The 11,134-nt window shown below is 53.3% G+C and overlaps 2 protein-coding genes across 2 annotated transcripts; one reads left to right on the forward strand and one right to left on the reverse strand.

Annotated features, from left to right (window-relative positions):
• The first annotated feature begins 4,481 nt into the window (after positions 1–4,481).
• Positions 4,482–5,327, forward strand: LOC124677033. The gene has a single exon (XM_047213034.1). The coding sequence runs from the start codon at positions 4,678–4,680 to the stop codon at positions 5,185–5,187; it is 510 nt and encodes a 169-aa protein (XP_047068990.1). The 5' UTR covers positions 4,482–4,677; the 3' UTR covers positions 5,188–5,327.
• Positions 5,328–7,661: 2,334 nt separating this feature from the next.
• Positions 7,662–10,655, reverse strand: LOC124676167 (FRIGIDA-like protein 4a). The gene is made up of 3 exons (XM_047212242.1): positions 9,758–10,655; positions 8,719–8,897; positions 7,662–8,650 (listed from the first exon to the last, which is right to left on the reverse strand). The coding sequence occupies exons 1-3, from the start codon at positions 10,638–10,640 to the stop codon at positions 8,018–8,020; spliced, it is 1,695 nt and encodes a 564-aa protein (XP_047068198.1). The 5' UTR covers positions 10,641–10,655; the 3' UTR covers positions 7,662–8,017.
• Positions 10,656–11,134: the final 479 nt, after the last annotated feature.

An 11,134-nucleotide genomic window follows, 5' to 3' on the forward strand; every position in this document is an offset into this window, starting at 1 on the left:
GTGTGAAGTTAATGAATATTAGAGGGGGTTGTGCGTTGTAGTTAAAGTTCAAATTTATCTGGAAATGGCAAGAATCTGAGGCAGGTTGTGAACTGCTGAGGTACCCATTCCATGTAAATTGTTCAGTTGTTGAGTGAACTAGATGCAGATAAGTGGCAGTGATGATAAGGTAGAATTTACACATACAGAGATAGCATGAATTTGCAGCCCTCGCTAGCAGGTTGCCAACAGTTATCAGTTTGTGCAGTTGTGTGTAAAAAGGCGAAATGACGATCAGAATTAGTATGAGTGTTCTGTAGCTGTAACTAACCAATGGTTGATGTTGCGAACCTGTGCAGGGTAAAGGTGGGTCAGGCACCAGCGGACATGGCGCCATGGAGACACAATGGTTGCCGCTGCAAGAGCATCTATGGAACGGACACAAAAATACTTTTGACATTGGCTGAACGGAATCAGAATTACGTATTTGCAGGGGTTCCAGAAAAAAATGGAAAAGGTGCTCCAAAATTTTCAGTGGGTGAGTTCTCATACATGTTTGTAGCACACCTTGTGTTCGTATTCCCTATAATGGAAAAATTAAGGGGTATGCATAATTTTAATTCAGAAAACCGTGTGTTGCCAGTGGTGGAGCTGTTGTGCTCGATGGCACGAGATAATATCGAGGAACCTGAAGTGCCGGAAATGGACGATGACATGCCGGATGCTCCAGCGGGCTGAAACGGTGTTGCCAAACCCGTCCAGTCATCCACGCCTATCCGAGATAGGAGAAATAAACGAGATCACGCTGGTTTACCTTTGAATGCACCAAAGAGAGTTCGTTTTGCATCTGGTGCCAGTCTAGCATGAGGGGGTAGGAATCTCAATTTTCAGAGACCTGTGTTTTATGTTGTGGGGTGTGCGAATTCAGTAATCTAATGATGCCTACTTTTTGTCAGAAAAATTGCTGTCAATGAGTCAGCTGATCGTGAGGAACTGGCAGGTACCTAATCGGGCAGCGGTAATGGGTTTAGCTATGCATAATTATGATAGTGTGTTCCTAAATTCTTGTAATTCTGACAATGGTATACAGTTTGCATATCAAGGAGGACATAGTGACGGGAGTGCAAAGACGACCGAGTACAATTCATCGTTGTGCATCAGCGACTGGTAATTCATGAATTTGAGTATATACCAGGATGCAAAGGGTGAGAGTTCGATAATTCTTAATGCTATGTTATAATGCGTATTCGAGCAGGTACCGCGAGTGGCGACATATCCAGGGGCATCGTCCGAGTTGGAGCCTCGGCGATCGGCACTATAAGCTGGTATGCAAGTGTTAATGACATTACTATGTGGTGGTGAAAAAACTTTCCAGTTGAGTGACTCTGAATCTGATACGGCTAGTTGCTGCTCACTGTCTGAAAGTTGTGCTTCTAAGAGCATCTCCAGTCGCGTCCCCCAAACCGTCCCCCAAAGGGATTTGGGGCGCGCCGGACAAAAAAAGCGTTCCAGCCGCGTCCCCCAAAGCCCATTTTTGTCCGGCGCGGCCCCATACGGTGTCCGGCGCCCCGAGCCCGTCCCCGTCCCACGGGGATGCTCCGGGGACGCCGGACACAACGAAATGAGAGGCGAGGAGGCGCGGGGCCAACGCGTCGGCGGCACGAGGGAAAATTCGTCTCACACTCCCGCCAAATCCGCCGCTCCCGCCAAATCGCGCCTATACCGCCGCGCACGGGCCTCCCAAAACACATCCCGCCGCCGATTCATTTCTCCTATCCCGCCGATTTCTTTCTCCCTCCCGCCGTCCACCCGTCGCCGCTACCCTCTCCCCATTCCATGAGCGCCGCCGACAGCCCCCAAAAAGATGGCGAAGAAAGCGGCCAAGAAGCCGCCGGGCAATGCGACGATAGGGCGAAAGCGCCGTTCGCGAGGCCGCGGAAGGCGCCGGCTGCGAAGAAGAAGCCCGAAGGAATGACCGACGATGAATGGCAGCAAGATTGCTGCGCCGGAAGCTATCGACGGCGGAGCGGAAAGGACGGAGGGCGGTGGAGCTGGAGAAGAAGGCTCAGGCGGCGCGCCAGCACCAGCACGTAATGGCCGGGTGTATCGCCGCCACCAACGCGAGCCCATGGAGTACGTCCATGCCGGTGTACGTTCCCGGAGTGATCTCTCCGTCGCAAGCCGCCTTCTACACGACGGCCCCTCCGCCACTCCCGGGTGCGTGACGCCTAACTTGTCGCCGCACTACCGGGATGCGGCGACGCACGGCGGCTTCAACCCCAACAACCTCTACTCCCCGGCGTACGAGCGGCGCGAGGCGCGGGCCCCGGTCCGGACGGCGACCCTTTCAGCCGGCCGCGGGGGTCCGCTCGAATACGACGGCGCCGGGTGCCGAGGAGGACGACGGGGTTGAGGAGGGACGACGAGGAAGAGGAGGGGGTGGAGGGACGACGAGGAGGACGACGATGAGGACGAAGAGGCGGCGGCGAAGAGGACGACGAGGGTGCCGGTGACGATGATCTCGTGGAGGTAGACCGCGGACGGCGTGAGGACGAAGAAGAATAAGAAGAAGAAGGCGTCGGGCACACGAGGCCCGAAGTGGACGCCTGCGGAAGATCTTTGCTGTGCGAGTCGTGGGCGACGGTGAGCCATGACTCCATCATCGGCGCCAACCAAAAAGGCGGGAAGTATTGGGCGAGGATCAAGACCGAGTTCGATGAGCGCAAGCTCATCAACGGCGACTACCGAGAAAGTGACAATGAAGAGGAGCCAAAAGGCAATGTCGACGCGATGGGCCATCATCCGGGCGTCGGTGAACTCCTTCCATGGGTACCATCGAGGACTTAGAGACCCGGAGGCGACGGCGGCGCCGACGTCGCCCAACTGGTACGACTGTTTCTTCCATAATCCGTAGCGCCCACATTGTGTTCGATGAAATGACTCTGCTTCCTTTGGTTAGTTTGATCGGGCCATGGAAATGTACGCCAAGAACTCGGAAGGTCACAAGCCGTTCGCGCTGATGCATTGCTATGGCAAGCTCAAAGTGAATGAGAAATGACGGTCGACGCGCCTGTCGGCTGTCCAAGGGGAAGGACGCCATTGATGCGGACGCGCGCGCGCAGCTCGACGGGCGTCCTGCGGCAACAAGGCCGCCAAGGCCGCCTTGGCCGACAGTTGCGTCGTCTAAGAAGACGCGAGCGTCGATCACGAAATGCCTCGCCGACGTCTCCTCGACCTTTATCTCCCGCGACAAGAAGGCCGACCAAAGGTGGGCCGAGGCTGCTCAAGAGGCAAGAGGAGAAGCCGGAGCTCAAGAAACGCGGGGACGACATGTCCCTCGCCGAGAACGTCGACGAGAGGGAATGTCTCCCCGGACGCGAGCGGCGCACAGCTTCTTCAAAGGCCGGATCCTCGACGAGATCGAAGCCAAAATGGCGGCGGCGGACGCGGCGGCCTCGGCATCGGCATCGGCGGCGGCGGCCGACGCGGCAAGACGGCGGGCGACGCGTCTTCTCGCTGCTACACTGCGTCGGCCTCCGCGTCGGCGACGGAGCGGACGCACCATGCACGGGAACAGGGCGGATCGCGACGAGGTCGTCGTGCTCGACGGGCTGCGTCGACTCGAGGACACGACGCCGTCGACCAACCCCTTCTTCTAATTTGCATGCACCACCGGTGCCGTAATATGATCGCGCGCCCGGTACTTTGATCGATCGCCGCTACTGCGATCGCGACGAATCGGCGGGAACGATCTCTTTTGAATGCATCTATTTGAATTTCGATTGGGGACGGCGTTTGGGGAACGCGGCGTGGGAGCGACGTCCCCAAACGCGGCACGAACAAAACACGTCCCCCAAATGCTCGATCAGACGCCCTTTGGGGGACGCGGCTGAGATGCTCTAACCTTTGCTTCGTAGGTGTACGGACTTTGCGTTCAGCTTCCAGGCTTAGAGAAGCATATGGGGTGTTCATTCAGATAGACAATAAGGATTGTGTGAAGAGAGAGCTAGACGAGCAGTTTCCCAATCCTAGGCGATGCAGGGGTGTAGCATGAGCAGCCAATCCCTCAGTATGGATGAAAAAGACAAAGCCATGCGTTACTCCACGCGTGGTACCAGGCATCGCGCCGTTGGGCCGCGAACATGTGCGGTCCAAGACGGTGGGTGTACGGTCGAAGTCGTCAGCCGGCCATATGTACCGTCAATATGTTGAGGACTGCAACGTATTCAACTGTGCTGGTTAGTGGGCCTGGGCACTGTTTATTAATCCAGATACTGCCTCCAATACTCACGAATATACACACATGGGCTTCCATCTGTCCAGGCATGGTTGGTCCAGGGTGCGAGTGTAGATGCACCCGGGAGCCAAACCACATTTCCGATACTCGTAATCCTTTTTTGCAGCGTCGTAATCCAAATCCTAATATTGGGCATCATCTCATCGCACTTTTCCTCCTTACAAATCCGAAACTGAAAAGACCACAACGCAACGCACTTACGCACACACCTCCGCTTCCTCCTCGCCTCCTCTTCCTCCCCCCAAAACAAAATCCCCCACCTCCGCATCGGCAGCGCGCAATTTCAAGCATCTCCGGCCTCCTCCCGCCGCCCGATCTCCTCCTCGCGCGCGCCTAGGGTTAGGGCTTCGACCCTCCCTCCTCTCACCATCCTCCGGACTCGGCCGCATCAGCCGCGCGCCATGAGGGTCCACCCGGCCCCGCGGAAGCGCACCATCGCCGTCCAGCGCTGCGCCGCGGCGGCGGCCGCGGGCGGATCGAAGAAGCTGCGGCGCCTCCCGCACATCTTCGCCAAGGTGCTCGAGCTCCCCTTCGCCGCCGACGCCGAAGTCGCCGTCGAGGAGGACGCGGCGGAGCTCCGCTTCGTCGCCGCCGCCGAGGGCTTCTCCGCGGGAGGCGCGCGCGCCCACGCCGTCGAGATCCACCCCGGCGTCACCAAGGTCGTCGTGCTGGACCTGTCCGCTGGCGTCGGGGTCGGCTCCGACGACGGGGCCGCGGCCTTCGAGCTCGACCGCTGGCGGTTCCGCCTCCCTCCCTGCACGCGCCCCGCCTTGGCCACCGCCACATACGCCGAGGGCGAGCTCGTCGTCACCGTGCCCAAGGGTGCCGCCCCTGCCGACGGCGATGACGGCGGTGACGCGCCCGCCCTCCTGGGAGGCGCAGCCGCCGACACCGTTCTCCTGTTTGTATAGAGTAATTTTATTTGTTTATTTATTTATATGCCGTAACAGCACTTTTGCTCACCCGACTCTCTTTGCTAGTAATATTTATGTTGCGACATAATCATATATTCGTAATAACATGCCGTAATACTAGTAACAAATAATCTGTATGGATCACTGCCTACTGTGAATTTTACGTAGCTACGCTTAATCTGCGCTTATGCAACGCGATTCTCAGTGATCCCACCCGAGTCCACTGCAACAAATTGTTGTTAGTTTAGATGAAACACATGTATTATATATATATTTGAGCTGATTTATTGAGTAGATCAAGCAAGGCGAGGACGGCGACACTCCTTGGGCTCATGCTAGTGTTTGTACTTGTCGATAAAGACCTATTTGTAATTTTATTACTTGTTGAGTTTTTGTACTACTATGGATGATTATCAATAGATTGGTGTACTTTCTCGCAAAAAAAAACATGAACTAGCATCCCATCATATAGTATTGTAGTGTACTCAGAGTCTAATTAGCTATATAATATTTTGAGATGTGTTCATGAGGTATTGAGAATCCCTTCCTAGATTATTGATATCTATAGTAGTTTGCGTGCACCATCCAAAATTGGTGATGTCTACTGTTGTCTAAAACCATTTGGCTGGCTGGAACTACTGAGCAATTGCATACTCTTGCTCCACTTGAGATTTGTAGATTATTTGATGATTATGCTGTGTTGAACCAGTGAAATTATTTTATTGCGTTTGAAGGTTAAGAGGTCAAGTCAGTCAAGTTTTCATTTTCTTGTCATTTTCTCTATACTCAAACTGTGCCACGATCAATGCGTGTGTTATTCACAGTATGTTAGATTGCCGAGGCCTATCAATCAATCACCAACCCCTTCAAAGGAGATATCCATTTTGTCGTACAGTAGGAACTTGCTTGTTTTCATATGAAGTGCAATAATTGCATATATAGTAGTAGGAGTGTTGGAATTTTTTCCATCATCAACTTTATGCTAGTTTTTCTCCAATGTGTCTAGTCCCTTTTCATCCCATCTTTTGCTCTCACGAGATGCTTCATTTGCTTGTCAAACTAGCTAACTGCTAGTGGGGTGCTATATAGGCAGAATCTGATACCTGGGATTCTTTTCTACTAAGATTTTAGGATGGGGTTGGCTTCTTGAGATAGGGAAAATGCTATCTGATGAATTCTCATTTTGATCTTGACATATTAGATGCAAGTTAAATAGCTTGTAATCTCATTTTAGTTATTGGTGCGTATACTATATTACTCTGTATTACTTCAGTGTTTGGAAGATATATTGTCTGAATTTGATTTCAGAACTTCATGTTTACTCTGAGCAATCATTTTATATGGCTTGTTTCTGTACATTTGTTAGAGAGTGAACTTTGATCATGGTTAACTGGAGTTGGCTGGAGTAATTAGAAATAGATTTTCTGAAAAAATGTTTGACATTGTGTGCTGTGTCGCTGTGATGTTGTCTGGCTGTCGTTTACAGGTGATTTCATCTGAAGTCCACCTTGTTTTCTCCCCCTTATTTCCTGTTTCCCCTGCATTTTTGCCCCTGTAAATTCTTTTGTGCGACTGGATAGATTGTGAGATATACCTTATCATTTACTCCTTCCTAGGAATAAATGGAAGTCTCAGAGAATTCTCCTTTTTCTTTCGAGAACACTTTCCTGAAATGCAAGCAACATCATACATGAGATTAACTTTAATCTTTCTCTCAAAAGCTTTCTTTCACGGGAACTCGGGTGTTTTCTCAGTTGCATCGCACAGCCAACAGGTAGAGAATATCTTGTTCCTTTTCTGATATAAAAGTGTTACCTTTTAGTTTTTCGTGGTGTCTTGCAGATGCTTGAATGGTATAGAATCTAAATTTACCTTTGACCAGAATGTCGAGTCATTATCACAGTTTACGAATCGCGATTGGCAGGACATCCTTGCGTTATGTTCTGCAGTCTGGGCGTGGTGTAAAACAGGAGAAAGGCCCCTTGCTATGCTCATGAATAGAACTTTGTTCAACAACTGTAAACTACTTCGACTGGAACGAAAGGAGCAATATATGCCGTTGAAAATCTCCCCTTTTCTGATAATATGGTGTTGCCTCAGACCAATTGTTTAACTCTCACGGAAGAAATGCACCATTCCTGAAAGAAACCAATACCAGCAAAGCGACCTTGTCTGATGCTAACACAAAAGAGAAAGAACAGCCAGGCTGCATTCATATCCTTCTGCTTCCTTGACTGCCTGCAGTCACGACACGAGCCATGTGACCACACACCTCACACCATCATGATCTAACACGAGGTGCTCCATCATATCATACCAAGTCGCTGAGAAACCCTATCCTTCCTTGTCCAGACCAACTCCAGCTGCGCAACAGCTAACACAGACAATAAAAATATACGCACCAGAGGTGAATGATGATCCTCAAAGTACCAAAACTATCAAGAGCACATACAACAGTATAATGCACAAACTAAAACTGAAATTGATTTGATTAAGCACATGATCGATCAAATACTGAAGAATTACACGATATTTTTTTAAGGTTTTTCCCTTGTTCCTGAGAAGAATTACATAAGGTGGTAAGTCTCATGGACGGAACACATAATTTACATCCAGATTTCTTAGTAGTACAAAGTAGTGTTCTAACAGGAGAGGACTAAGACAAAGCATTTAGTAGTAGTGGTGGTAAGAACATATGAGAACTGAGATGAGGTACCAGCCTACTGTTGTAGTCAGTCGCTACAAAATAGGGCCATTGCCGAAATGAGTCGTCGACATCATATTGGTTATTGTCATGTCATTCATCAGCGACGTTTCCTGACTGATCCTACCGGTAGTAAGCCTGGTGGAAGGCTGGGGCCATTCCATTGTTGTAAGCTGGCAAACCATTGCTGTATCCGCCATATGTGGCAGGGTAGGTCATGGGAGGGGATGAGTATGGCACTCCAAAACCGACACTGGGTACCTCGTTGGCTGGGTAGACATATGGCTCTCTGATCGCCGGAGGGCTCCGGTTACAGTAGAGGCCATGCGCGGGCTGCCTATCATAAGGGTAGGAGGAGGGTGTGGCGTATGATGTGTGAGAGGGGGAGGCATATGATGTGTGAGTGGGAGAGGCATATGATGTCTGAGAGGGAGAGGCATATGATGTTTGCGAGGGGGAGCGAACAAATGCAGTGGCGACTGGGAAGGAAGACACAGACGTGTTGTTAGTGAGGCGACCTGCCTTAGCAGGAGGCATTGGTCCTCCGTTGCTAGCCCGGATGCGCTTGTTGGCAGGTTCACTGGTACCACCGCTGGAAGCGCTTGAGGATGCCTTTTTCTTCTCAGTCTTGGCCTTCTCCAGGTCTTCAAGCTGCTTCTGAAGATCCTCCAGTGGAAACTCAGACTCCAGTTTGCGGTCCTCGATGCATTTTATGACAGCTCGCAGCGCTGACTGCTCTTTCTTGTTCGTGTTGCTCTGCAAGGTAAATATGTTAGATTCTATTCAGGTTCAACGTGATAGCTCAGAATTGATATAAGATGTACCCCGGATTGGCCACTGCTAGTGCTCGAGTTATCTGAAACGGTAGGCAGCGTCTTCTTCGAGTCCTCCAGGTAGGATTTTAGAAGAGGAACTGGAGGGAACTTCTCCTGAAGTCCAGCCTCATATGCGAAATTGACAGCATCAAGCTGCTGGCCCTTAGCAATGAGCTCCTCGATAATATCTGGGACAATGTAGTCACTTAAGTAGGAACAAAAGAATGATTCATTACATGTTAAGGAGAGAACACTCCCAAATTGACCAAAGATAACAGCCCATAGAGAAACCTGTACGGCACTGAAGGCATCCAGGAAGGCTAACACAAACTATGGACACCACCAAATTGGCAGTAAGAGCTATGGCAAGAACAAACACAGCAGAACAGACACGCTAAACTTCGAGTGCTGCAGCAGCAAGACAAACAGATGTAAAAGGCAGCGTGATAACAGAGAAGGCTGTTTAGGTATTTCCTAGCACAGCAGTAAGATGTGTGCCACTGGAACGCAGTGACTTGATGTTAACGTTACTGCAGAAGGCAATTTGGCTTTCACTCCAAGGAAACTGTAGACACAAGAAAACTGACGATATCTAAAGGCAAAAGCAATGGCCCCCAGGCTAAGAATGATGGCGATGAGGAGGAAGATACAGTTATCCTTAGCCAATTGACAAACACTAGACAACCTTTAGTGGCACATGGCTATGAGAGTGACCACCCATCCCAGCAGAGGACATATTAGTTAGGTCACTCCAAAAACGCACTCCATCCTAATTATGGTACTGCAATGCCCTTGTGTACAGAAATTGGTACTTTCGCTCTAATTATGAGCTAAGAAACAGGATATTATCCGAGTGTGGAGGTACACTGCTACAGAGCAGTGATTCCAAGTGATAATTCAATGCCAGATCTAAGCTAACTTGCACAATCAACCGTATGTAATTCTGTGTTCGGCAGAGATTCACCATCTCGACACTCACAAGGCATAAGGAGCTAGAATGTGGTACACGCAGCATGAATGCATTTGCAAGCAAGAAGCAGGCGCATACCAGGCATCTCTTCGTCGAGTCCGAGGGCGAGAGCAAGGCGCGGCATCTGTCGGCGCCAGGAGAAGCTGAGAACGATCCTCCGGTAGAGCGGTCGGTCCTCCCTCTCGGCGACGGCGAAGGTGGCGACGTGCTGCAGGAAGGCGTGCGCGTCGGGGGGCTTGGCCGCCTCCACCCCACCCTTGAGCTCCACCGCCTCCTTCCACTCCCTGGCCATGCCCCGCGCGCGCTCCCGCGCGGCCCGCGGCACCAAGGGTCGCGCCGCCCCGATCTCCGGGTCCGGGTCGGCCAGCGCCGGCACGGCCGCCTCGAGGATGAGCACGCAGGCCCAGGCCAGGTCGGCGGGGCTCTTCATCTCCCGGCGGTCCACCGGGAAGACGTCGGCGACCGCGTCCATGACGAAGTTGGCCGGATCGACGCAGCAGCTGAGCGCGGGCGGCACCTCGGCCCGCAGCGCGTCGGCCTCCTTGCGGCGCGCGGCGACGAAGCCGAGGAAGGCCGCGGCGTCCATCCTGGCGCAGAGCGCCCTGAGCGCGTCGGCGAGGCCCGCGGCGGGGGGCGAGGCGGCGGAGGAGGCGGCGGCGATGGAGTCGAGGTGGTGGAGCGCGCGGTCGACGGAGGCGTCGACGGTGAGCTCGCGGCGGCGGAGCGAGTCGAGCGCGCGGGCGGTGCGGGCCTCGGCGGCGCGGCGCTTGTGGCGGATGGCGTCGGAGCGGGCGGCGAGGCCGCGGTCGAGCGTGGCGAAGTGGTCGGAGAGCTGCTGGTAGAGGCGCGTGCAGCTGGCCAGCAGCTGCTGCTGCCGCTCCAGCTCCGCGAAACCCGCGGTCACGGCGTCCCCCGTGACAGCCTCCCCGTCCCCCGCCGCCGGGGTCGCCGGCGAGGCCATGGGCCCGGCGGCTGGGAACCCTAGAACAGCAAGCCGGCCCCGATCCGCGGAACCCTAGCGCGAAATCCCCTGCGATGTGCGCGCGTGCGAGGTGTGGGGGAGACGGAGGGGAAAGCGAGCGAGAGAGAGAGAGAGGTGGGCATAAAGAGTGGGCGGGTGGGTGGGGGCAGGTGTCGGCCAATGGTGAGGCGACGCGTGGCAGTTGCGGCACTGTAAAGTGGTCGCCGGAAAGAGGAGGCTGGCGGTGCAGAGGTGGTATGGGGTTTGACCGCGGTGAGGGAGCGGTGACAGGGTGACGTGTGGGGTAGGGGTAAGGTGGACCCAGGATGTCGGTGGGGACGAGAGGTGTGGTGTATGGTGAGGGTAGAGGTGGCGGGAACAGCTGTGGGCTGTGGCGATGGCGGGAATGGGAATGGGGCGCGGAGCAGAGGAGAGCGCAGCCGGCCGGGAACGTGTAGCACGGCAGGCTCGTCCACGAGACCACCACGAGCTCT

This window comes from Lolium rigidum, chromosome 7 (assembly GCF_022539505.1).
Source record: "Lolium rigidum isolate FL_2022 chromosome 7, APGP_CSIRO_Lrig_0.1, whole genome shotgun sequence".
NCBI classification, from domain to species: Eukaryota; Viridiplantae; Streptophyta; class Magnoliopsida; order Poales; family Poaceae; genus Lolium; species Lolium rigidum.

Bases quoted from the DNA above. Each gene is read 5' to 3' on its own strand.
- LOC124677033 (XM_047213034.1), top strand. From the start codon at position 4,678: ATGAGGGTCCACCCGGCCCCGCGGAAGCGCACCATCGCCGTCCAGCGC.
- LOC124676167 (XM_047212242.1), bottom strand. From the start codon at position 10,640: ATGGCCTCGCCGGCGACCCCGGCGGCGGGGGACGGGGAGGCTGTCACG. The intron at 8,898-9,757 runs GTATGCGCCTGC...ACATTGTCCCAG, and splicing joins ACTCGACGAAGAGATGCCTG to ATATTATCGAGGAGCTCATT. The intron at 8,651-8,718 runs GTACATCTTATA...TTTACCTTGCAG, and splicing joins CTAGCAGTGGCCAATCCGGG to AGCAACACGAACAAGAAAGA.